This window comes from Fistularia commersonii, chromosome 4 (genome assembly GCF_037954325.1).
Source record: "Fistularia commersonii isolate RoL2024-O1a breed Wild chromosome 4, RoL_Fcom_v1.0, whole genome shotgun sequence".
Classification (NCBI taxonomy): domain Eukaryota; kingdom Metazoa; phylum Chordata; class Actinopteri; order Syngnathiformes; family Fistulariidae; genus Fistularia; species Fistularia commersonii.
The window spans coordinates 15111458-15138977 of NC_141287.1; the positions used below are offsets into that span (position 1 = coordinate 15111458).

A 27520-nucleotide genomic window follows, 5' to 3' on the forward strand; every position below is an offset into this window, starting at 1 on the left:
AACCTCAGCATCTTCCCGAAAAGGGTAGCACACGATTGCAGCGATTGGCTCGAGTGAAGCAAAGTCTTGAAAACGTTTTTGGCTTCTTATTTGGTCAAGCTCCCCCACTTGTTTAAATGCCCTTTCTAGAGTTTAAAATAAATAAATTGGAGGTAACTCACTAGCTTGCTAGAGTTTTGCAGCACTAAGTGCCTTTGTCTATGCAGAAAAGGTCAGACGTCAGACTGGCTGTACATCAGTTAAGTGACGAATTTCATCATAAGGACGGATGATAGGTTGACATCTATTTTTCTATTTTTATTTTTTTAATACCATCCCATCTACCCACACTACCTTTCCGATCGACCGGTAGATCGGGATTGATGTATTGGGCACCCCCGCTTTAAGCCTTTTATGATATAACGGCATTCGTTTTGGCTTTTTTTTTAATTTAAATTGCACACAACCAGAGCTTGTTCCACGTAATAAAATGCAATATTCTTTCTTCATCCACTCACTGTCTCCTCAGCGCTTCACTCCAACGGCTCACTTCACCACAGCGTCTCTGTGCAGAAAGACGTATGTCGGGTTTGAATGTCGGAGGGCTTTTTTCAAAATCACCCGTGACTGGGAAAGAGATTCTTTGTGTTTGGCGACAAGCGGCGTTTTGTCAGAAATAGTCGTGTCGCACACAACGAGTGGGACTTCCTGCTGGCGTTCACTGAAAAAGGTACTTTCTGAAGAAATCGGAGACAAATTGCGTCAAACTTTTAATATTTACTGTGTCAAACATAATTGTGTCCCTCTGACAGACAACAGCTTCTTTGCGGAATTCTGACAGAAAATCATTCAAAGCAGAGAATGTTTATATACGATAAAACACATTCTGAGAGGATATTTCAATTTCCCTTTTCCACCCAGATTTTCTGCTCGGTGCATTATGATTCGTTCCAGATTCAAACTGCCGCTGGCTAGTTTAGATGGTGAGACGTGGGAGAGGAGACTGGAATGTCAGTAGGCTGCTACTGTTGATCACACCACCTGGCCGGAGCACACACACACACACACACACACACACACACGCATGCACGCACGCACACACGAAAGTTCAGACAGCTGCTGATTATGTCAAGATGGGGCCAAACAATGTTGATCCTCGCGGCGGCGAGTCTGACATATGTTTTTCACTTTTTTTGCGTCATACAATTTACATTCTCCTCATTCCTTGAATATGGAATCGACGAGGAATATCTGTCAAGTTGTTCTGTCAGATTACCTGCCCACATTTATTGTGCAAAACACAGATTTCCAAGATATCAAACGTGGCTGATATACTAGAAATGTGGCTTTGTCTGCATCTCACCAACCAACTTCCTGTCCAGACGGGAAATGCATTCTTTGGTGTCGGACTGGGAGCGTGCATGTGTTTGTGCAAAGAGAGGCAATGAACCCGTTATGGTATCTTACAATAACTTTGTGTGGAATGCAGTCCACTTCCCCTGCAATCGTAGGTCAGAGCACAATAACTCCTGTACGGCACCGTTCGGGACGCCAAGGAGTGAAAGTTGGTGGCGAAGGAGCGGCGGCGGCAATTCCCTTTTAGCATTTTTTTTAAAGACGGTCTCGAAAATGAAATCGGGCCATTTGGGGCACATCTGTATCTGCGAAGCATTAAGGCCAAGTCGGGGCCATGTGCTGGAAACAGCCACCGCAGCTGAGCAAACTGCTCCTTCGGTTTTCAGAAGGAGTTACACAACCCTACTCAGGATCACCGTGCAATGCGTCCACCTGGGTACACTGATTGTGGATATTTGGATTATGTGAATTGGAGTATCTATGAAATGCCCGTCTATTTAAGATGAAATGGCGCTTTTAGACGCAGCCCCAAAGCTTTCAGTTACTTCAGTGAGAGAGCCGAGATAAGAGACGGTAGCACTTTCGGCATCCGGAGGAATTTCACCGTTTAATAAGTGGGGATCAAATCCAATCCTGCACCTGAGGACGGTGTGTGGATACTTTATCGACATTTTCAGTGAAAAGACTCCTCTGACTCCTCATTAATTTGATCGAACGCACACAACAGACTGCAGGGCTCCTTTTGCAAATCATAATTTATCACTCACAGTAACAGAGAGTAGCAACATTTACACTGCACGATACCTGCAGGCAAATTTGTCATAAGGTAACATTAGGGAGTAAATGAAAAAAAGACGTCGTCCAGCAGAAAAAAAGGAAACTCGGAAAAGGCAAAAAACTGTACAACTTTTACAACATTGAACCCACACGAACTGTACAAAAACCGAGTCTAAATCGAGCTCTTGAAACAGAGCCGCTTTGTCGTACGTCGTATGAAAAAAAAAAAAGTTGAAGCCTCTTTTAACAGTTCTTGCCGAAGCTTCATGTCATCGTCCTGGTCTGAGTCCGTGTCCGCACGACTGCGCGGACCGTGTCGGGATAGAATTCCAATCCGTGGCGAGCATCTACGACGTCCAATGAGGACCCCGCAGCCACCACAACGTCTCCTTCGGACCGGGTCGAAATGCAGGAGCGTCCGACCGGTAATTCCCTTCGCGACTTCAGCTAGAACCAAACAGAGGACTTTCCTTTGGTCTGATCAGGAGCTGCGGGAAAAAGGAAATGAATCATTAGTGCCGCTGCTGTCATTTCGACCTGCGACACAAATCGTCCCTGAGATCTCAGTGTCCAAGAGAAGAGCTAACAAAGCTACACTTCTTGGCGAGGGCATACTCCGCCAGAAGCAGTGACTTTCTACTCCGTTATGAGACCGACCAAGGTTTTGGATGGTTTTGCCCGTGCCGTCATCTTTTCCACTCGGAGAAGCTTACGGAATGCTGTTTTTAGTGAATCGTCTCGCGGATCACCTCTTTCTTGCACCTACCTGAGTCATACAAGTCCAGGGATCCCTGGAGGGGTGGGGGCGTCCAGCTGACAGACGAAGCCGTGATGGGGCTGTTGCTGTTGGGGTCCATCTCCGCCTTGCCCACCTCGCTGTGCGGGGAGCTGCCCGAGCTGGCCGCCGGCTGGCTCTGGTTCCTCACGCCGGGCAGCAGCAGTGGACTGAATCTGGACTCCAGCGATGCGCCGTGGGCCGAATAGGAGTGGAACATGGGATGGTGGTGCCGGGTGTGGATGTGGGAGTGGGGGTGTGGGTGGGGGTGCGAGTGGTAGACATCGTGTACGCCGGGGTAGCCGGTCGCACTCTGAGGGTTCAAACTGTACGTCCAGCTGTCGGGGAGCGTCGCCAGAGGGGGCAGACTGGCCTGGGAGAGCACGTGGCCCGCCCACAGGGCTCCGTCCGTATGGTTCAGGGAGATATGGCCGGGGGGAAAGTCTGGATGAACCGAAACGGAGACAGACGGGAGGCAGGTACCGGGATGGGGTGGATAGGAGCTGTTCCAAACCGAAGTACTTTGACTCTCAGGAAGAGGCTCCCCGTCTGAAACACAGAGGGAGCACACTCTAAACCTCCTTTCCAAAACCAAACAAGGTCAATCATATTTTAATTAGCCATTCAACGGTGGTAAATTCTCCATGACAATGCGGGATCTTGGGATTTAGCAGAAGAAATGCCTTTATTGTATTGCACAGAGCACAACATCAGCTAAATTTGACCTCTGCATTTAACCCACCATGGATGCACCATAAGCAGAAGGCAGCTAAGGGTTCAGTGTCTTGCTCAACGGCACTTCGGCAGGCTAGGAGAAACCAGGAATCAAACCTGGAGCGTTCAGGTCCAAGAACGACCTCTCTAACCCCCGCGCCACGGCGCCCCAGCCAATACCGCCGAATTATTTGGGGTAAATTGATGCATAAACACTATTTGACGTACCCTTCCACAGGCCGGTCGAGGTTTGGGGTGTCGGCTGAGACATCCGAATGGGCTTGGTCTCCCTGCCGAAGGTGCCGGCCTGACTGAGAGCCCGGGAGAAGTGCTCGTCCACCACGTCGCCGATGTCCCCTTGGAAGTAGGTAAACAAAATACACCTGGAGTTCAAGTACTCGGCCCCCGTCGGTTGAGCGACGTCCTTCGACTCGCCGTCTGTCGACACGCATCCCGACTGGTGTCCGGGACCCTGATCCCTGGACAGCGGGCCTCGCGCCGCTCCTTGCTGCTGCCCCGAGCAATTCTGCATCTTACTGTGAACACCCGGCTTCCTCTGGAGAGACGGAGAGGGAGACAAAATTCAGCTCTCGGGTATAATCACGAGGATCCTTGACTTTAAGACAAATGTGAAATCCGTTGCTATGACGGCTTCTATATGCAGAAGGAGGCGAGAGAAAAAAAAAAAAGGGGAAAAATATCAAGCCGCGAATGAAAGATGGGATTTATAAATAACTTTATCCTGAGCAATGTCTATCATCAGGACGCCCCGCAGCTACTATTTTCAGAGCATTACTTTCCCTTTACTTCATTCCAGCTTTTGCCATGGCCCATCTGCCCCGCGTCCACATTCCTCAGCGACCGGCCGCCTTCACATCCCCATTTTACCACACATTACCGCCACGCCAGGCCTCGAGAGCACGCCGCGTTTAGGATAAAAACTACGATGATAAATTTGAAACATCAGACAGTATCCAAGGGTAAAATCCAGAGCGTATGGAATAAGTCGAAAGTACTTTCTACCAGTGTTAAAGCTGCATTGGGCTCATTCACACTATTTTATTTGTTTATTTCTCTTCATGATCCCCCCCCCAATAGTAATCATGTAATATGGAATATCACCTGATTGCATTGGTTTCTATAATCCCCACGGCAGAGGTCGGAGGGGGTCCCACCTGTTGCGGATGATGGCTGTGGTGCGGCGCCCTGTGCGCCTCCGCGGGGAAGTAGTGCGCTCCATAGCTCTGGTGGTACATCACATCCAGGCAACTCATGGCGGCGGAGCCCGGAGGGAGAGACGGAGAACCGGGGCGCGGCTGGCGGTGAGTCCCCTTGCGGCTTCAGAGAGGCTGTATCCTCCGAGCCGGCCGTGGCTCCATATATGCCCCGACGCATACAATGCCCATGCCGTCCGGTGTGAATGCAAACAATGCGCGTCCCGCTGTGCGCCGCCCGGGGCCGCGGCACCGACGCAAACCTTATGACAGACACACACACCCCCCCCCTGCAAAAAAAACTCTTCTCTGACCGCTCCTGATTGGAGACTGGCTGAGCATTCCTGTCCCCCTGCGCTCCCCTCCTGTTTGGCGGGGGAGTTGGAGAGGGCTGGAGACTTTTACGCACACCCACCGGGGAAGGGCCGGTCGGGACCGGGGCTCCCGTCGCGATATGTCACAAATAACATCGGTGATGGTCCGTGTCAGATCTGGTTCAAATGTTGAATCGATACTAAAAGATACAAAGCTGCAAAACTCATGAAAACACACGATGTGGGAGTGTGTTTTGCTTATTTTTTCTTTTCTTTTCGTGAACATTGTGATCCAACAATTTTAGCGTAATGAATACAAACATATTGACCAAAAACACAAAGGGTGGGATCAGTTGTTGAGAGACAATAAACACTCATAATAGTAAATAGAAATTTCAAATTTCAACAAATGTCAGATATGTGATGGAAATTCTGAAGAAAAGTACTGTTGCCCCGGAGGATGTCATGGCGGCGCAGCGACAAGATGGTCCCTGGTTGGATTCCCACAGGGGGCCCTTTCTGTGTGGAGTCTCCATGCGTGGGGTTCCTCGGGGTTCTCCGGTTTAAACGTAGAAGTGAAAGTGATTTAAGATGCAAAGTTGATCCGCTGCAAAACACCGTAATGCGGGAGTGTGTTTTGCTGAATGTTGTTTTTTTTTTTGTCTCGTTGTGAACATGTGGTGCCGCTAACAGAAAGGAGGTTAAATTCTCGAGAGGCTCCACGTTCTCCGCGTGTCTGCGTGGGTTCTCCTGGTTCCCCAGGTTTCTCCCACAGTCCAAACAAACACAGGAGGTTCAGTGGAGACCCTAGATTACCCATATTTGTGAATGGGTGAGTAAGTGGTTTACGTCTCATCCAGGGGATCTTCTTCTTTCGGCTTTTCCCTTCAGGGGTCGCCACAGCGAATCAACTTTCTCCATCTAACCCTTTTCTCCGAATCCTCCTCTCTCACACCAACTACCTTCATATCCTCTCTCACTACGTCCATAAATCTTCTCTTTGGTCTTCCTCAAGACCTCTTGCCTGGCAGCTCCAATTCCAGCATCCGTCTATCAATATATTCACTATCCCTCCTCTGTGCATGACCCAACCATCTCCGTCTGGCTTCTCTGACCTTCTCTCCAAAACATCTAACATTTGCCGTTCCTCTGATAGACTCATTCCTGATCCTATCCATCCTGGTCACTCCCAAAGAGAACCTCAACATCTTCATCTCTGTGACCTCTAGTTCTGCCTCCTGTCTTTTCATCATTGTAACAGTTTCTAGTCCATACACCATCGCTGGTCTCACCACTGTCTTGTACACCTTTCCTTTTATTCCGGCCGATCATCCCGCTCAAATGTACCTGATGACAGCTGAGATAGGCTCCGTCCTCCATGAATGAATGAAAAAAGGACCTGAACCCATCCTGAGAAATTAAATCCTGCTGCAGGAATTCAAATACTGCAAATGAGTAAACACGTGGAGGTCGAACCGCATAAAACATCTTCTCGGGTTTGATGCGTTCAGGGCCCGGAGGTCCAAGTGATGAGATATTTGCTGCCACCTGTTGGCGAGGTTGGAGGATTCAAGGGTTCAAAGGTCTTATTGTCCTACGCACACCAAGCAAGTGTTTCCTTGTACAGTAAAATTCTAACTTTGCTGTGAAAAATCAGCTTTGCAATTCAACATGCAGTCAGGCCATGAATGCTCTGAGGTCGATTATGGATGTTTGACGACCGTCGCGCAGCGCCGCCGCCAAGTGTGTGCGTTGGAATCGTGCAGGTTGAAAAGCTGAAACGCAAGTGGTTGCTGAGAAAGGATAGAGGAGCCGACTGTTCTTATAGACTGGGATTTTTACGCAGTTCACAATACCCGTTTTTCACCGACGGAGGGCGAGAGAAAGTGCTATTTAATTCCCAGCATGTGTTTAATGTGAGGCGTAGTGAGTTACGTCCTCCAATAAAACCCCTGTTTCCATCTTCACGTTCAATCTGCAAGCGGTGGCTCCGCCAGAAATGCGTGGATTTCGTTCACACAGGCGAACGAGCTCTGAGGGGCGAAGTGATTTCACGTTCACCCGAGACACAGTGCATTTTCTCCGCTCATTTAAAATCTTATTTAGAGACATGCAGCCCAGGAGTAGGATTTGTGACAACACACACACACAAACACACAAGTGCTTTTTGATGCTCATCACGTCCCAGTGCACATAAGTATAACATTCAGATTTAAGGTTTCCACTTCATATAGAGCAGAAATTGACAGTTGTAAAACAACATAATATTAGCATATTAATAGTTTGTGGAATTCCTGGGGACACACGCTACAGTATTTGTTTTAATGCCACCATTTAAAAGGATCTTTTATGTGTGTGCCATTATCTCCAGACCAAATGCGCCGTGATGTTCTTCATCATACTCCAAACATCTCGGTTAAATATCAAAACCCCAACCAAACCCCCCGCTCGCTGTTTTTTTTTTTTTTTTTTTTTAACCCTAGAGTGGTCAGTCATTGCACTAAATTTAAACACTTGACAAACCTCACATACAGTACAATGCAATAACGCCCTTTTTTTTTAAGCTTTTTTACTTCTTTTTATTTATTCTTCTAAACGTTATTTATAGTTTTAATAATAATAATCATAATAATGTATTGTTGTATTGTTGTGCTCTGTCCTGTTTTTTAAGGTTGTCTAGGAGCTGCTATCTCTAAATTTTGTTGCATTCTGTGTGATGACAACAAAAGTCTTAAATCCTTCACTCCCATCAGCTCGACCGCAGTGATTGTCGATCTTTACCATCACATTCTCATCATTTTCACTCATGTTTCTTCACTTTGATGCCTGGGAAGGAAAAAAAGGTTTTGAATTATTCAGAAACAAACTGATATTGTGATTAGATGCCATCGGCACATGTCGAAGAGCACTATATCTTGTTAAGCTTGCACGGTGGTAAATGTAAGACATGTATCCCTTTCATCATGTTTATTTTAGTTTAACAAAAGCACCAATATGAGCTCAGGGAAATAATTTAAAAAAAGGAAAAAAATCCCCCAAATACATAATTAAAATAGCTATTATGTGACATGTAACAGTGAATGAGGGGGTTATTAATTTACTGCAGAATCTCGGAGATCCTCCTGCAACCCGTTTGCGTGGCACAAAGCCTTGCTGTCAGCAGACCAGAAGATTTATCTCCCACCACATCTCCACATCTCCATCTAGTGTTCCCACCAAAGAAATCCCATGTCGCTCCTTCCTCGCTCGCTGTGGAAGTGGGGCAGTGGAGCATCTGAGTGATGCCCTCAGACACCGGAGGAGCCATCAAACGCGCAAATTTACAGCGGCTCACACACACACACACACACACACACATACACACATTCATGCACGTGTGATGACAACACACCAACGTTTGAGTTCCTGAACAGAGACACTGAACCTTGAGGGTTTTCCTCTCAACATATGGAGCAGCCTGCGCCGCTACTGCTTCACTCCTTAATGAGGCACAGAGATGGTTATTAGTGGATGATCTGGAGGGGGGAAAGAGGGAAAAGGACAGGAATTAAAGCAGAGTTTAAAAATTGTTTGCTTTTCCTGTCGGAGTAGCGACAGGAACCCCCGGTCCTTCACATCTGAAGGAATTTGTCATGATGCAAACACGTTTCAGAGGAACGTTGGACCTAGGGAGGGATGATGTTTTGGGAATGGCTCCCTGAAAAGCAGAAAGCAGGTCGCAGGCGTATGCACGGTGTCCCACATCTGAGTCTCAGAGGAGAAAGTTTAGGAAAAAGAAAGTTCCAGGGCTTTGTTTGAAGTCTGCAGATAATGACATGAGAGGATGGAAATAAAGGAGCTGCACACATGGACATAAAATACAGAAAAAAATCTCAGGTACTTTCACTCATCATCTGTAGCGCTAATGCTGCACTCAGGGGAGCCGATCCCTGCTGTCACGGGTTGAGAGGCGGGGTTCCATCAGAGGGTCACATCGAGAGGCACATGACCATTTATTCATAATATAGATCCAACATTATCTCAGGTTGAATCATACAACCATTCACCATGTCATTCGTATTTCGTCTCCACTGAACCCCCCTGCATGTGTTTGGGCTGTGGGAGAAACCTGGAGAACCAGGAGGAACCCCACGCAGACACAGGGAGAACATGGAGCCTCCCGGGAATCAAACCTCCTTCCTGTGAGCGAAAACACACGTTCGCAAAAAGAAAAGAAAAAAAATGAACAAAACACACTCCCACATTGTGTGTTTTCATGAGTTTTTGCAGCTTTGCGTCTTTAGGAACCCCACGCAGGGAGAACGCAGCTCACCGCTGCCATGACACCCTCCGAGGCGAACGTACTCGTCTTAAGAATTTCCATCGCATATCTGACAGACACTGTAATTTACTTTTACTATTTTAAGTGTTTACTGTCTCTCAGCAACTGATCCCACCCTTTGTTTGAATAATGTTTTTTTTTACAAACAAAAATGGTGTATGCGTTCGTTTGCATTATGCTAAAATTGTTGGATCTTCTTAAAATAGCTCTTCTACACCATTGAATTCTCTGATGTACAGATTTATTGGGGATATAATTATTGTGCATAATAAGTATCACTGCAATTCAGGGGTTGATTCTTCAGCTTTTCTCTGAACAACGGTTTCAGTATCTTGCTCAAATCAATCCAAATCCAAATTCTAATTAGAGGAAAAAACACACAGCATGTTCTTGACGATGCAGGTGTTTGATAATGCTGAGTGCTGAGATAATATCTCACATTAACCAAAGTGCTGCATCATGATTTTTTTTTTTTTGCACGCGCCTGCCATTGTGTTTTGCCCTGGGGAGTCTGTAAAAGGATACACCTGCCCGGGCTGCTGTCTAGAGAGCTATGATGATAGTGAAGATGAAGGACACCAAGGCACCAAGAGACAGACAAGTAAACAAATAAAAACAATCTGCACGGGCCGATCCTAGGATGTGGATTCTCAAAGGTACTCGGGTTGCAGCCTTTTTCTGGCCTTTGTTAGCATCATGAACAATTTTCGCACTTTTAGTCTTAAAACACCTCCACTGTTCGAGCTTTTGTATATATGGGTTGATATGATATATTGGATGGATGACCTCGTGCATGTTTTGACCCGAGTATTAGTATGTGGTTGAGGAATAACGAAAAAACACGGGCAGAGTGCATTGATTGAATACGTGCCGTCAGTCTGGAGAAAGTCTCCCCGGAGAAGCTATCAGCTCTTATCCAAGGGATAAATGTATCCAATATATGCTACAGATGGTTTTAATGCAGAGTACATTTTCGCTGACAAGCAATACTTCATGGCCTGTTGGTGCGCTACAACAGATCGAAACAAGGTCAGGAAAAAATAATGGTTTAGCAATCGAATATTTCCAAAAGCGAGGTGGCACAATGATTGGGGATTTGGCCTCAAAGCACCCTGGTTCGAGTCCGACAAGGGGTCCTTTCTGTGTGGATTTTGTATGTTCTCCCCATGTATCCGTGGGTTTTCCCTGGATTCTCCAGTTTCCCAAAACTTGGGAAAATAACCCTGAATGAATGAGTGAGTGAATATGCTGTATGTCTGTTTATGTGGCCCTGCAATTGACTGGGGACCAGTCCAGGGTGTTCCCCGCCTCTCGCCCGATGACGGCTGAGATAGGCTCCGGCATCCCCCGTGACCCTGAGTGCTGGATAAGCATCAGAAGATGGATGGACATTTACAAAAGACGTCGAAAGATGTAAGTTAAAACATTTTTACGATCGCCATAGGGGAAACTGTTTGTCACAGCAGTGGAACAATAACAATAAATATGAATACAATAATAATAACAACAACAATAACGACAACAACAACAACAACGATAATAATAATAAATAGTAAAAAAATGATATATACAGAAGATAAAATTAAAAGGACAAAGACAATAACAAGGATAGGAATAGATAACAGAATGACAACAAGGATGAAAATAGATAACAGAATGAACAACAACATTGATAAAATACAAGGATAAGAATATATCTCTAAGTGTTGCTGTGAGAGTTTGGGTAACATAGCAGGACAGGAGTCGGGGCACGGAGCTTGTTGAGCAGGACATTTGCTGATGGAAAGAAGCTGTTCCGGTTGAGTGAGGTTTTGTTCTTGATTTGTTCATGCATCTTCCGGGTCCTGGAGTCGTGCAGGTCCTGCAGGAATGACGATCAGAGGGAATGACGCGCTGCAGGTTGTCCTTGTCCTTGGCAGCGTATCAGCAGGTGATGGAGAAGGTGAGGATGGAATCCATGACGGATGTGTAGAAGCGCACCATCATGGTGACGACCGGGAGGGGGGATCGTGCAGGTTGATGGGGGCGACGATGTTTGATGCTGGAATTCGGCTCTGAGCCACAAAATGTCCTTTGGAAACAAGTTTCTTGGAGAAAGTCTTATAATTTGGCATATTTGCATATGGTTTTAATGTGTTACCGTGCATATTTCACCTCTTCCGATGGAGGTAGCAAAGTGATTGGACGAGGCGCTCTCGTTTCTCCTGGGATCATTTAAACCACACGCATGTGGCTTGTTCGGTTATTTGCGCCGTGAAAGCTCGACAGGGTTGCCATGTCATTGCTCATGCGCATTGAAATTAATTTAACATTAATACATTGTATTCATCATCGTTTGTTTGCTTGTTTAATTACAGAAATCAGCCATTGCTGTGTAGCACGGGCAGAATATCGATATACTATTATTTCATAGTAAAGCACACGTGTGATTCAGTGCGACTGGATCCGAATAAATGTTTCGACATTGGCATGCAATTTAAAACCAGAGCGCGTCTTGATGTTTAATTCCCATTTAAGTGAGACACAAAATAACTGTATCAGCCTAATGGGCAAAACACAGTCATTTGTTCTTTAATGAATTTCCATGTTGAGCCGGTGGGAAAAAAATGTTACAGGGGTTTTTGTTTTTTTTGGTGAAAACAGCAATACGCTTTCCATTATCTCTCTGATCTCACATCTCCAGCTCTTAATTGTTCCTGCCATTATTGCACATTTTGCAAAGGGTAATGGGGGTTTTAATTGCAAAGACGAGAGAAACTTCTTTCACAGCGAGTTTCCTTGCATGTCGGATTGTCTGAACCGGGAGCGAACGTCTCGCGACAAAGTGACCGGTGGATCTTCCCCCGTTCCTTCGAGTTTGCTGACTTTGCTTGAAATAGCACATAATTACTTTGTCTTGTCGGTCTCGAGTCTTCTTCTGCACGTGTAAAGATAATGGAGGCTTCCCCGGCCGCCCCGATGGAGGTTAATGAGATGATGGAGACTCAAAGACGGGGTCATTTTGGCAGAAGGGGGGGGGGCTCTGTGTGACAGATGTGACTTTCTGCTGGAGGGTCATTATGTGAAGGGTTGTTTTTTTTTTAAAAAAGCAAATGTTACACATGGATTAAATCTGAAAAACCACAATAAAATGGAAATATACTCCACTGTCCATGCACATTCAACGAGTTCATACTTTGGATATGTGTGAAATTAAACATACGAATGTCGGCCCGTATAATTTGTCCCATTAAAACCAAGTGTCTGGCAGATAAACGTATCGGACAACAACATTTTCTGTCGCTGTAGTGACAAACAACGTTCTTTATTTGCATGTGTGTCGTTGGACTGTCTTTGTATGGGATCTTATCCAAAGGCTCACCCCAGTGATTTAAAAATAATATATGATGGCGGCACAGGGGTTAGCCCTTCCACCTCACAGTATGAGGGTCCCAGGTTTGAGCCTTTAGGTGATGAGTCTCCATGTCCTTCGGGTTCCTAGCACAGTCCGGATGACATGCAGGAGGTTCAGTGGAGGTCCTGAATTGTCCAGACAAGTGAATGAGAGGGTGAATGGTTGTATGACTGTTTAGTGTACCCTGTGATTGACTGGCTGCTTCAGGGTGACCCCCGCCTTTCGCCCAATGACAGTGCAAGATTAGCGGCATCGAGAATGAATGGGTTAAATACACATTGCTGACATCTACTTCACTTTAAAAAGCTTTTCGGGCTCTTTCTATAACTAAATGACTGAGTCCCTCTCATTGCACAGCCCTGCTCCAGTGTTAAATCATCCTGAATGACCTACCTGTAAGAATTTAGTCATAAAGATTATCAATTATCCATACTTGTGGAATAATTGTTCTTTTTTCATTACATTTCAAATTTAATATGAGATTTTTTTTAAGCTCACCACACATATTAGCGGTCACATCTACAGCCTCTTTAAATATTCATTAACAGCCCTCATACAGGATAAATGTATCAGAAGTATCTGACTAATAATGCCTCACATTCCAATGCCATCCCCCAGGAGTCTGTATTAATGGCACACCACTTTTAATGACATTCTGGGATGCAACTTTCTCCGCTGACCCCCTCTTTTGCAGAGAGAAGAACTTGTCCTCCGTTGCCCTTCCAGTTGTAATGACTCTAATTCCCTGATGTTAATGGTGCGTCTGAGCCGCGGCCCCTGCTGGGACTACCAGCCGGCTTCTCCTGGTCACAGAGAGGCCTCGGGGCGATTCGGGCCGGGGACGCCGAGCCGAAGGAGAGAGGATGCAGAGAGAGGGGAAGGGCAATAGAGGCCGTGATACACTGGGCTTCCCTCAGATTGTCCTCCCCGGGCTAAAGAGACCTGTGGATAAAACACAACATCAATAAAGCTTGTAAATCCATCAGAATTGCAACAGATTTGGCTGCACTGGTAAAAATCATCTGCAGAAGTGATGTGGGTTTCATGTGCTTGTATGCTATCCAGACCTATAAACATGTGTAAGTGCGTGTGTGTGCGTGTGTGTGCTCAAAATCATGGGAGGAGGGGGGAGGCTCCGGGTGGCAATGGTGATGAGCAAGCACTACAGGGGAGAAGAATCTTCATTACCCACAATTCCCAGATGCCACACTGCATCAGCGAGTGTGAATCGTCCCACGGGCAGGAGTGAGTGGAGTCACTCAGTCGATTTATTAGACCATCACAAACTCCCTGCCCTCTGGCCCCCTGCTGCCGTTTCCATGTTCTCTCCTGCTTCCTCGTCCCCCTGTCTTTTACCGCTCCCTCAGCCAGCTTTGGGTTTCCATCTGTCCCGAGCCCCTCCATAGTACTTGGTTATATATACAATCAATTAAATATACCGTTGATTTTCAAAGTTTTCCCACATAAGTCGGAACAGCTCCTCAGCGCTCTTGTCAAATGCAATAGCACCTTTTCGACATTTGAATTGGGATTCTTTGAATGCTTTTGCAGTAATTTGATATTTTTTAATGCTTGTTCTCTTGATTGCCATAAATTTTAATGCGTTTTTTTACGATTAAAATATCTTTGATACTTAAACAGCAGAGTAACTTTCCTTTGAAATGCTGGTGACCTCTTATCTTTTCTTCTTCGGACCTTCAGCCGAAAATACCCAATTTTTCTTTTCGGAAAAATCATGATATGCCAAATCCCTCTTTTCCACAGATACGACTGTCTTTTCCTGTTTCCCCTCAAATATCTTCCATATTTTTTAATCCTTGCTTCTTTCTTCTGCCTCCTCCATCCGTCTCCATCCACTTGGGGTCCAGCGATGACACCATCCATCAGACAGCTGAATTGCAGATGAAATCCCAGGCCTGCCATCACATCCCGTTGTTCCTATATGCTTGCATACAAATACATTTCAGCCTAGTTCCATATCAGGGGGGACACGGAAGAGTGTGACATAGTCATAGCTTATCTGCTGCTATAATTCGGGATTTATGCCCAATAAAGATGGAGTATGAGATATATAACCCGGACTCAAGAGGGGTGACTTGATATTCTATTGCACGGGACAAAAGCACAGAAAAAGAAATAGAATTCAGTGTTTTTGTGTGATATATGGGGCAGGAATTGCTCCTGTATCTTGTGAAGGTGACATAATGTGGAGCCATGACGGTCCCTCTTGGGGGATACTAAGATACATATGAGGCTGTAAAATCAGGTGCTTTTTTTTCTTGTGTCCCAGAATAATGTTCAAATTGTGTAGCATTACATATAGGTAGTCTGACAATTATATTCACAGTTTGCACAGATTTTTGAGATGCTTTACATTTTAACTGATGCCTGTTTGAACACAATATTGAAATGATAACATAAATATCAAGAATATTATATTATAATAATGATTATATTTTGTATGTAATTATATTATATATTAGATTATTGTATGATATTAATAATAATGATATTATAATAATAATATTGAAAGTCACAGAATACAAGGAAAAAAACAAATAAATAAATAAATCTGCAACACTGACATGAAAGTGATTCGTACATGGCCCTTTCACAGATTTTTACAATAGTTACATCAAGGATAAGAATAGACAGAATGAGAATAGACAACCAAAACAACAACAATAAGGATAAGAACATAAACAGAATGACAATAGCAATGACAAAAATAAACAGGATGCACATTGACTGACACCAACAAGGATCAAAACAGACAACGGAGTTAGGTTGTGACACGTGTGAATGGGTGAGGTAGTGAGGTTGTTAAGTAAGGAAATCTCTGAGGTCAGTTGGAATAATCCATAACAGAACACTAATGGACGGATTTTAGTGAAAAAGGAATTTTGCCAAGATCAAGTTCTGGGTCTTTTAGCAACCATTGCTTATCATCATTTCTTATACATCTAGATCAAAACTAAAGGGGGCTGGAACTACTAGGAATTGTGTGTTTGTGTGTGTGTGTGTGTGAGACTTGGGGGGGGGGGGGGGGGGGGGTCAGCAATAAAAGGTGGTAGAAACATAATATTGTTCTGTGCGGAAAACATACTAAGACCCCCGAAGGCAGGACATAATGTTCACCTCCCACGTCGTTCATGACTGGCTTTATGCGTGAAGAGGAGGAAGCCAGAGTTGTTATCAGACCGCTGGAACTTCGCAGACATCAGTCGAGAGGATGCTGGAGCGATTTGTTCAATGATACCTCTAAGCTGAAAAGCTGGATGTGGTTTATTGCCGCGACTCCCACTGATTGAGCAGGGATCTCATTTCACACATGAAGTGTCTCTCCCGTGTGTGTGTGTGTGTGTGTGTGTGTGTGTTCTCACACTGGTGTTTGAATGCTACATGTCCTCGTGCCCCAGGCAAGTTGCATAGAGAAGAAGAACGGAGAGAAGGTGGAGGAAGAGAGGGGCAAAATTCTCAGAGGGTGAATTTAGATGTATTTTGCATTTAATTGGGGAGAGATGTTTAGGCTCTATTGTCTGGTGATACGGATCCGTCAAGAATTCATTCATGCTGGAGACAATATCGAAGAAAATTGATTCTTGAAATAGAAATTGAAATTGAAAACTGATAAAGACTTATGGATAACTTTAATTTTAGCCATTGAATTGTTTAAACTCTGCATGTATAGATTTTTTTTTATTCTTTACTTGCATCTGGCCCTATTCTCATTTTTGTTGTTTGACATGCAACACAATTATTTCATATTATCAACTCAAAAACAATTCTTTTTTTCAATTAATGAACAAAAATGGCATGTATTCTTTTGCGTACAACAAAAGTAAATATTAAGAAATACCGACTTCAGGTTTCATTAGAAACCGTGGAGAACGAGTCTGCTGTGTTTTCTGAAAATGCAGAAAAATGGCAGATATATATCAATGTATCCAGCAATCTATCATCAAGAGCTCTGCATATTGATCTACACTTTGCGGCACTAAAATAAGAGAAAAATAAGGCCCCGGTTCCTGAAGGGCCCCTGGGTGCTTGGGGCTAGATTTATCACCACATGGACCCTCTGGAGATGAGGCCATTTAGTGGGGGTCCCCGAAGTCCTCCTCTGATTAGTGGCGAACATCTTCTCTAATAACCTTAACAAGAACAACGCCTCAGGATGGCATGTCCATGCACACAGGCAAGTGTGTGCACACACACACAGACACACACACACCTCCTCAGAGATAGAGGAAAGAGCTGTGGGCTACCTCATCCTCATCCTCCTTCCCTTCCCTCAAAGTCACCTGGCTCCTCTCCGCTCTGCTCGGCTCCCGGGTCTGATGATAGATGCTTCCCCCACTTTACATCTCCTCAGAAACCCACCTACAGATTTGACACACATTTGTTTTTTTTTTGCACAAAGACTTACTTGAGGGGCAATGGTTGATTTGTATTGATTTTAGGACAAATATCTTCTTTATGGCTGGGTTTGGGAAACTCTCTCTCTCTCTCTCTCTCTCTCTCTCTCTCTCTCTCTCTCTCTCTCTCTCTCTCTAACACACACACACACACACACACACACACACGGGTTCGAACAACTTAACTTGGCGTAATAGCTGAGAGAATAAGGCATGAGTTTTGTTGACAATGAGCCCATTACGTCAGCAGTTTCCCCCGGCCCATATGCTGCGTTCAAAAAAATAGGAAATATTACGACTCTGTCAAATAGCCGCGATTGCCGGCATCAGTGCGGTTGTTACGCTAACAAATAATCAGTAGCGTCTATAAACTTTCAAAAAAACTGTTTTTTTCTGTCATATTAGTCAGCTACTAATGATAATAAAACAATAATGAGACGATCTGTTGCGGGGAAAGGGCCGCGCTCAACTCGACGCTTTGTTTTGATGAGGCACAGCGAAGGCATCACGAGAGCCTCGTCGTGACGTCACGGGGAGCCGTTGAGTCAGTCAGCTGAGGGACGAACTCCGACGGCAGAAAGTCAACCAGGAAACCGAAGCTACCGAGGAGCCGCCCCGGTCTGTCCGTCAAACAGCGGCTTTTAGCTCCACGTCCGTTGAGTATACCAGAAAAGGAATTCTATTTGTTATTTAGGTTGTTATAAAGCGTCGCCATGGCTTCCCTGTTCAAGAAGAAGACTGTCGACGGTAAGTTTGCTCTGTGTTTAAGCTAGCTAACTTCATTAGCCTCGGTGAACACACAGCAGCGGTGCTTTTCCCTTCTCCCCCGCCACAGAACTAGTATAACCGGCTTCGGAAAACAGCTTCGAAGTGGTTTCAAATCGAATATACGTTGCTGTTCTATGACACACACACACACACACATTTATATATATATATGTATACAGCAGGATGACACCTTCGCAGTCCACAATAACGGCGATAAACGGCATCACATCAGTTTACATGGTTTAGATCCCTGTATGTTAAGTAATCTGTTGCTATTTTTAAAAGCTAAATTGGTTGAAAATTGAAATTTCTGTTTATTTTCAGTGATACTTCCAAATTCTTCAGGTTAATTCAAGTAACATGACAGAAGTGTTTTTCATTGTCACATATTTCACATGAATTATTCTCTTTTGACTTGTTCATTTCACTCAACTGTATTAATCTCTTCCTTAGTCCGTTGTTCCATATCTACTTTGTGGAGAGAAAAAAAACAAAAACAAATTTAAGTGGGTTTCATTTAGGTTTTGTCTTTTATTGAAATTTGCAATGTATTTCCTCCCGAAGAGAATTGCTGCATTGGAGGAAAAAAAAACAAGCAAAAAACAAACAAACAAAAAGAAATTCACAGAGTAGTTTGCTGGAAAATGACTAAATAATGCCATTTTGTGTTAGACTTTAAATGTGCCACTTTTCTTCAGCACAGATAATCAGTTTCATAAAGGTCGTATCGTAAACCCAGACACTTCTTTGATATAATTGATGAATTATACGATATCAAAATGCAGAAGGCCATAACTGCAAGGGCTGAATCTCCTCAGGTAGAGAAGAAGTCCTCACGTCATCTCGACCTCTTTGGGATGAATTCCACATGAACTGCGAAAACTCCTCTTTTGCAAGTTTATTATTAGGCGTAGAAAATATTCTAAAAACACCACCTAAACCATCCTACCCCTCCCACCCCTGGCATTCCAGACTCCGCCATGGTTTCTACTTACCCTGCCGTGTCGTCTCGCCTCGTTTCTCCGCTGAGCCAGCATCAGATCTCATAAGTTGTGACATTTCATAGGGTTTGATCTCATGTTCTCTTTAAGTGTCTTTAGATTGTACATCCATTGTTGCCCTTGTTCTGTTGGTTGAGGTGAATTCTGGTTACTTCGTGGCGGGGTGGTGGCTGATCACCTATATTAGTAGAACGATATCCCTCCCACTTTAAGACGTCGACGCTGCGTCATCACATACGTATACACATGTTGCTCCGGCAAGTGGTCCAGCACTGTGACGTGTTTGACCAAGGTCATGGTAACTGAACTTTGCTAACAGAATAGGCTTTTTTTAACGTTTTTTTTTTTCAGATCTACGCAACCCAAAACCAATATGCTATTGAAATATGTTTAAATTAAGTTATAATTTTGAAATTAGTCAGCCTTAATATGCTTGAGACATTTTTATACAACAGAGCAATATCTGACATTTTTTTCTACATTATGTATTTAGCACAGCTGTGTGATTATCAGAGATTTCTTTTTTTTCTGTCACCTAGAAGCCTTGGGTAGATGTGCAGCTTTGGGTCAGGCATTATTTCACTGATGACACCACTTCATTTAGGTGTGACTCGGTTTCTGTCTAAGCTTTGTTGGAAGTTTTTGTGCAAAGTCTAAATGTGCGTGTGCACCATCTCATACACATAAACATACACACACACACACAATTGGCTTCTGTTCAGGTGATTTCAGTCCCTTCCAAAGCTCTATAGACCTGGCCGAGACCTTTTTCAATTCCTTTCTGTGTTGCACAAATTGAAATATTTTCATCACTGTGTATTTTCCTTTCTATGTTTTTCAGTCTTTTGAACACTGCTCCAAGTACACCTTGAGAAAATATTAAGAAGTAGAAATTGTATATAACAGTTCAAAAGAGGATCACCACCTTTGCTTCCGATCCTTTACATGTGCTGTCTTGTCCTCTTACAAAGTGTGTGTTTACATGTCTATGCTGTTTAGAGGCCCACTTCAACCTCAGGTTGTTTAAAAGAGAGAAACAATTACAATTCAAGGATTTTCTCTTTGTCACTCTGATTATACAGCTACTGATTTGAAGCCATACAAACCTTTTAAGCCAAAAGTGCAGACAGATTCATTCAGAACTGTGTATTTGCATTTCAGCAACATCTGGAGATAACTGTTGAGTTTTACAAATGTCTAGGTTCTACAGATGAGTGTGAGTGGTCTGTCTTCCTTTCTGTCTCCCCTAAGACATAATCAGGGAACAGTCTAAGGAGCTGCGCGGGACTCAGAGACAGATCACACGAGACAGAGCCGCACTGGAGAAACAAGAGAAGCAAATGGTGAGATGCACATCCAAACATACACGAGGATAACATCGATTTCAACATATTGCATCAAAGGCCTCCAAACACCCTGTGCTTCCCAAATGCATAGTGACAGACTTGCACTGTTTCTATTTTCTACACTCCGGGATTAAACCAGATTGGCTAATGGGCTCAAATTAATAGACAAGATCTTTATTCTGGCTTCAGGCAAGTGAAACCTTTCTCTTCCTCCCGCCTCCCTGTGCACACTCACGCAATGGCAGGATAGGCTGTTTCTGTAGTCACAGAAACACAGAACACTTCCCCTCACTGGAAGATGAAAGAAACTGCCTCTGTCCTCTCTCTATTGTGTTAAGTAAATATCATACAGCACATAATTACCTCCCTGGGGAACCACATTTTATTCCTCATTTATGATTTCCGCTAATTAGTTGAGTGTTAAAGTCTTTGTTGCACATTTTTAATAGAATACATTTTTCGCTAAGAAATAGAAATGACCTATGTCTGCAGTTTAGCCAGGACATGGCTGTCTGTTGCCTGGAGTGCATGCACACACACGCACATTCTCATGGAACACATTTACTCAAATGGCAAAATGTCTTTTAAGTCCTATTTTTAATTACTTTTTGTTTTTACTTTTTGGATTTTGCTTTTGAAATTTTTGCACTACCATGCACAACACAAGAAATGCCAACTCTAACCATGCTTGGTGCATGATCCAATATGTATCTGAATATCTTTGGACTTTCAATAATGTGATTGTGAATGTGATGGCAGTTTTTCGATTCAGTTTCAGCATTGTCCGAGTTATTTATCGAACTGAGTTCATTTGTTGTTTTGACATAATGAAGAAATTGTACTTTCCTGGGTCAGCACACATACCTCCTTAAAGCAAATGATTGTCCATCTGTTCAAAGATGTTGTTCAGAATATGTTGCAATGCACAGAACCCCCGTTTCTACCAAGAAGGTATGAACTGCTTGCAGTTGCTCATGGTAGGGAGAGAACTCTCAATCTATCACCCCCCTCCCCCATCCTCTGTATTTGACAAGGCAGTAAATAAGACATCATAAGTCCTCCACCAGCAGTAGTCCCTCCGCCCTCATCTGCCTTGTTGTACCCATCAATCCCCTCCCGGTTTTACACATCCCATTACATTTGGTATGATTATTGTGTCCATCGAGCCTCTTCCTTAAACTTTCCCCGTAGCAGAGGTGTATATTTTCACTTCAGCTCATAGCGAGAGGTAGCCTGACACTAATGTACCTGTTTTGTGTGCACAGAAGACAGAGCTGAAAATCAAGCATTAATAATATATTATTATTTCCTGTATGGGATTTGTTCAGCACACGCTCAAGAATTATTGAGACCTGATGGGGCAGCGCTGGAAGGCCTGGCTCGTGTACCGTAACTCGGAGCTCCACTCCTGTCTCTTGGGATGCTCACTCATAGTTATACCCACAGACACAGGATCCCTGTTGGCATGAGTGTAGATTCCAATGTTTACCAAAGCTAAAAGCATGCATTTGCATGCCAGTGAGTAAGGCCTGAATCATATGACTGGGTTTCTTATATCTATATTTGTAAACACTTTGCCCCCTGGAGCTTTTGAGATATGTTTGTATTTGTTTTTCAATTCTTGTTTTTTATTTATGCATGTTCCCAAGGATGATTTTGTTTCGCACAATACACTCAGCCATCTTCAACAACATAATCGTCTTTCAACTATCCCGACAGATGAACACAAAACTTAATTTAACAAGATGTATGGCATATGTTGAGGGCCTGCACAATGTATGTTCTTAGACTGGATGCTTAAATATCTGTTTCCTCCTCTACCTTAAGTGAATTAACCCCTAAGCTGGCTTGTGACTAGTAGAAGAATGCCACATTGTCAAAAAGTTTGGGGATCTGTTTTCACAGTAGCTGCAATGACTAACAGTTGTATTGAAGGGCCGTTAATTCAACGTCCACTATCATGATCATTAGTACCTTAATTTCACGTGCACCTTAAGATTTTTCAATTAATTCCTCCAAATACATCAGTGACATATTGGAATTTGAATGTGGTTTCACTGCACTAGCTGTCTCTTTTTCATGATTTGTCTCGATGTTTTTATTAAGAGTTAACTTACTATTAGTGTCTAAGATTTTTGTAAATGTCAGGAACATTTAATTATTCATGATATCTTCTCTCTGCTTTCCAGGAGGCAGAGATCAAGAAAATGGCTAAGAGCGGTAACCGGGAGGCTTGTAAGATCCTTGCAAAGCAGCTGGTCCAACTGAGAAAGCAGAAGAACCGCACTTATGCAGTCAGCTCCAAGGTCACCTCCATGTCTACACAGACTAAAGTCATGAATTCCCAAATGAAAATGGCCGGCGCCATGTCCACTACGGCGAAGGTAGGCTAATCTCTTACTTCATTTGGTGGGATGTGCTTAGTTGTGTGAAACATTAAATTCCTGTACCATTTGTACCAGGTTATAATGCAGATAAGAAATTGGCTGCATGCATTGAAATATTTGTCACTTGGTTAATGAAACAACTGTTGTTTGTACTCAACACTGCTGTCTTTTTGGTCATCTTTGAAGGGAAAAAAAGGAGAAAAGAATTGTATTTTCCAATTTATGTATGATCATCAGAACTAGAGCAGTTTCTGTTAACAGAAAAATCAATAATGGAGTGCTTGCCATTAGCAACACATCGTAGCTTTGCCGTCTCACTACTGTGACCAAGACAAGCTAACCCTCCTTCACCAGAGGGAAACACTGGCCAGACCTTTTTGGTATTTTGGTCTGCCGATAGCCAGCCCTTTATCAATACGTCCTCCATGGAGTTTACTGATTTAAGTTAGGTGTGTTCCAGTTACAAGCATGGACTAGTTTTGTAGTTTACCGTTATCAATATTTCAGTGTTGTAATTAAAGTATTAATGTGGGATCTGTTCATGTTTAAAGGAGAGTCTCTATGTTGTTAATGAAGGATGAGAGGAAATAATTGGCCAGAAGCAAAATGTAGTTCAGAGTAAGACTCAGCAAACAGAGGCAGGTCAAATGTAATTAAGCTTCAGATTAATGAAGTGTGATGAGGTGAGTCTACAGCTGTTTGGGGGAGAGGGGGAAAGCGGAGACAGATATCGAATGAGTGGGTCCATTCGTGTCTGATTTGTCAAAGAAACAAAGGTTTGTTTGTGCACAAAGAAGCTGGAAAAACAAAGCAGTAGTTTTCCTTTGTTTGTCTTTTCCTCCCCCAAATACTTGGAGCTCTTGTTTATCTTGCTTTCGACAGTTCGACAGTGACTGTTACCAACAGGTTTAAAAAAAAAGAATCCTAGATGTATGAGATGACAGTGAAAGTAGGCCAACTTTATGCTGATCCCCCGCAGGACGGATTGAGACGCGTCACCTCAATGTTCACATGGCCTTTTATTGTACCATTTCGGCCTCAGTCATATTGTCGTACTTTCACCACAAAAACCAAACATGAATTGCCTTTTAGTATAACACAAGAAGCTAGGGCGAAGTTATTGAAACCTTTTCACGCCTACAGACAATGCAAGCTGTGAACAAAAAGATGGATCCACAGAAGACCCTGAAGACTATGCAAGACTTCCAGAAGGAGAACATGAAGATGGGCATGACCGAGGACATGAGTAAGAGCATTCACAGCACTCAGGCGCACACACAGCTCTGGTATTTACACGCTCTCCGAAACCAGATAGTCTGGATAAACCTAGTGTTGTGAGCGGCCATGTCTGTATGGTCTTTGTTTTGATAAATACTTGGTTAAATAATCGTCAGGTTATTATCCAAATGGCCATCATTGAGCAATCAGTGCAGCACACTAAATTACAATTTTTTTTTTTTTAAGCGTGTCAACCTTAACGTAAGTCCCTTCTGATAATCACCGTCTTTGACTTTGTATGTCTGTTGCCACAGTAAACGACACTCTGGATGAGATTTTTGACGAGTCTGGTGACGAGGAGGAATCTCAGGACATTGTCAACCAAGTCCTGGATGAGATCGGTATCGAGATCTCAGGAAAGGTATGGATTTCCCAGTTCCCTCCTGGTGAGCTAACCGGGACGAATATGAACCCTAGAATAAATCTAACTTAATTCTAAATCCAAAGTCAGTATTTTATTTTTTATCTAGGTTCCCAGTCAAATAATTTGAGATTGAATATGAACAGCGGCTGTTCTGTAGGAAGTTTTGCCACACGACAATTTTACCCCCGTACCGTCTCCTAATAGAGCAATATGAAGTCAACAATTGTCTCTCCACGTCGCCATTAGTAGACTGCTCTAATGTATCCCAGCTGCCGCGTGGTGGGGCTCGCCCTCAGCTCTTCCAGCCCCAACTACTGTAGTCTGTGTAACTGCGGCCCGGACATCTGCTGTGAGCTGGGCTCCCCCTGGGGGCTCCGTGAGTTATTGCTGTTCACAAAACAACACATTGAGTCTCAGACTGCTTAATAAACAAAACCGCATCTGGAGAGAATAAACAGTCTGCTGCATAAAAACTTTCAATGCTGTTTTTTCCCCCAATATTATTTTCTCAATCAGAATTAAAGACAGAGTAAATAGTCATTAGTGCTCTGCCAAAAGGCACTTCCCTGGAGAAGCGGAACAATAAAACCTCAATCAATCTGAAAGCAGAAAAAATGTTACATGACCACAATCTGGTTGTTTGGGAGACTATTAGATGAGCAGGTACGATTTTCACATTCATTGGAACTTTGTGTCATGTTCAAGCCTCAAGATAGATATGTGTAATGATTCATCAGAAATTCAGAGTAATATTGATTTAATCTAAGCTCTAGATGATGTACATGTCACAAATAGGAAGAAATTTGATTGAGAACTATCTAGGAAAGTCCTAAATTGTGTGGCAGCCTAAAAAATGAGCAAGAAATGACTACTGAATGAATAGAAGTGAACAATTTTCATGACAAGTCACTTTTTCATGTGTGCTTTTAGATGGTGAAAGCACCCTCTGCAGGAAAAAGCGTCCCTGGTGCCACCTCCTCCAAACAAGCGGCTATGACTGATGACGAGATTGAGAGACAGCTCAGAGCCCTGGGAGTGGACTAATGTCACTCTGCTGAAGCGTTCTCTCCGACACCAGAACGAACGAACACTGTTAAAATCGCAAATGTTTGAAACACTGGCTTTGACACGGATGAGATTTTTAGGTTGGAAGGAAGGGTGCATGCCAATGAACACTCCCATACTTTTAAAGGAAAGCAGTAAGACAAATACAAACGCAGATGTTCCCAGGTACGATACCTTGCAGAACATCTGATTTATTGATAATGTAATGTTTATATTCACCAGATTGGCTACATACTGGAATTATGGACTTGACATAGAGAGGTCTGAGCCATCCCAGTCTCTGCAAGGGCTACAGTGTGCACGTCACCTTGGAAGTAGCGTTTTGCATCCCGCAATTTTCGTCTGATTTGGCTCTGGTCTGTTTAATTTCCTTAAAGGCCAACCATCCTTGTTGACATGATTCTGTGTATGAAACGCTGCATTCTGACATAAACAAATCAAAGATACGTACTTGCCTACTTAAATCAAGCTTCCAAGGAGAATCTAGGTTCAGGATCACGTAATCAGTTACTATTTCCACGCAAGTGAAGCGAGTTTGCCATCTCTGTTTGAAATAATTTGATGCATATAATACACAGTTGAAACATGTATGAAATATGTGGGTGAGGTTTTTGTCCCAGAGCAAAGACGCGGCCAGAACTTTACATCAGAAGAACACGTGAGAGTGGTAGGGCACGTTTAGTGGTGGTCAAACTGACCATGAAATCCGCAGCTGCTGTGCTCAACAGATTGAGAATCTGATCAAATCCGGATTGATACTAATGAACGACTGGCATACCAAGGGGTTTTGAAATTATGCGATACTGGGGGTTATTTCGGGCTTCTCGTGTTGTTTTCTATTGATTGTTATACCTTGTACAGAACATGGGATATACTGTGATTGCAGGATGGTTCCTCCCCTGCAGTCCCTCTTGTCTTTCAGCTGCTGTGCAGTTTCTGTGATTTGTTGTTTTGAGCTGCCTCATACATATATACATATGGACGGACACGCACGCACGCAAACACACACACACACACACTACAGCAGTGATTAGATGGAAGGCAGAAATGTTGGTTAAGATGACACTGTGATCCAGGAGGCCTTTGCTCCATGAAAACTGAAGCCAAGTCTTTAGTTCTTCAATTTCTGCCTGAGTGGATTTACAGGAGTGACACTGAAATCTGCTCATTTGTCATCCTCTGTCTTTCCCTCTGTATTGACTGCTGTTTGTCAAAACAAACACAATTTTTGCACATGTCTGACATGGAAAACACACAACCCATTGCCGTTCTTTGCTAAACCCTTTTTTAACATTATTTTCTGAGCAGAAACAATGTTTTGAGAGATTTTGTTTTTGTTGCTGAGTGCAATTGGATTTTAGTAAGTTTTTTCTCACCCTGTAAGTGTATGTATAATCATTGTTTCCTGAATCACTAATGTGACAATGTAAGGGGGATTTTCTAAACAATAAAAATTCTTCAGGTACATTTTGTTAAAACAATTGTCTTTTCCTTTAAAGAAAAAAAAAAGCTAGACTTTATCCTGGTGAGTTTCTGTTTGTTTCTAGGTGTTAAAGTGAACGAAGGGGGAAATGGATTGGCTGAGGAGTATCCCACAATAGAAGGGCTGCACCTGAAAGGTGAGAGCATTCTAATACAACATCGGTAGTTGACGAGACTCAGACCTGGACCCATTTAAAACAGTATCTTACATCTGAGCTGTGCAGAAATATGAAAATATGCACGTTTAACTGCAAAGGCTCGAAAGGAATGGGGAAAGCAGAGGCTCTGAAGTTGCTCTGAATGTGATGTCATTTCAATGATGGGTGCTGGATCAAAAGTATTGACTTGAATAAAGGTTTGAAAAAAATCTGCACTCCAAGAATGACAGAAAATTTATTCTAGCATGATGTTTTGAGCAAAGATACACTCCTCAGGTTTGAACAAAAATGTCATATTATAAAATATTTACATTAAATTATGTATTTTCATTATTTTCATAAAAGTTTTGGTAAGCATTAGAGGAAGGGCATATTTTTGATCTTTATCTTTAATTTTGGCGCGCTCTTGGTG

At 43.3% G+C, this 27520-nt stretch overlaps 2 protein-coding genes across 2 annotated transcripts; one reads left to right on the forward strand and one right to left on the reverse strand.

Annotated features, from left to right (window-relative positions):
• Positions 1-2072: 2072 nt before the first annotated feature.
• On the reverse strand, positions 2073-5110 carry vgll3 (vestigial-like family member 3). Its single transcript, XM_086144630.1, has 4 exons — positions 4777-5110; positions 3830-4157; positions 2879-3436; positions 2073-2600 (listed from the first exon to the last, which is right to left on the reverse strand). Exons 1-4 carry the CDS (start codon positions 4873-4875, stop codon positions 2560-2562), a joined length of 1026 nt encoding a protein of 341 aa, XP_086000756.1. The 5' UTR covers positions 4876-5110; the 3' UTR covers positions 2073-2559.
• A 12691-nt stretch (positions 5111-17801) lies between these two features.
• chmp2ba (charged multivesicular body protein 2Ba) lies at positions 17802-26935 on the forward strand. Its single transcript, XM_086145545.1, has 6 exons — positions 17802-18006; positions 20280-20371; positions 22564-22758; positions 23905-24007; positions 24294-24400; positions 25334-26935. Exons 1-6 carry the CDS (start codon positions 17973-17975, stop codon positions 25445-25447), a joined length of 645 nt encoding a protein of 214 aa, XP_086001671.1. The 5' UTR covers positions 17802-17972; the 3' UTR covers positions 25448-26935.
• The last annotated feature ends 585 nt before the right edge of the window (positions 26936-27520 follow it).

Excerpts from the sequence above, each read along its gene's own strand:
- vgll3 (XM_086144630.1), bottom strand. The coding sequence starts at position 4,875 with ATGAGTTGCCTGGATGTGATGTACCACCAGAGCTATGGAGCGCACTAC. Across the intron at positions 4,158-4,776 it reads ACAGCCATCATCCGCAACAG|AGGAAGCCGGGTGTTCACAG; the intron begins GTGGGACCCCCT and ends CCGTCTCTCCAG. Across the intron at positions 3,437-3,829 it reads CTCGACCGGCCTGTGGAAGG|ACGGGGAGCCTCTTCCTGAG; the intron begins GTACGTCAAATA and ends TCTGTGTTTCAG.
- chmp2ba (XM_086145545.1), top strand. The coding sequence starts at position 17,973 with ATGGCTTCCCTGTTCAAGAAGAAGACTGTCGACG. Across the intron at positions 18,007-20,279 it reads CAAGAAGAAGACTGTCGACG|ACATAATCAGGGAACAGTCT; the intron begins GTAAGTTTGCTC and ends GTCTCCCCTAAG. Across the intron at positions 22,759-23,904 it reads CCATGTCCACTACGGCGAAG|ACAATGCAAGCTGTGAACAA; the intron begins GTAGGCTAATCT and ends TCACGCCTACAG.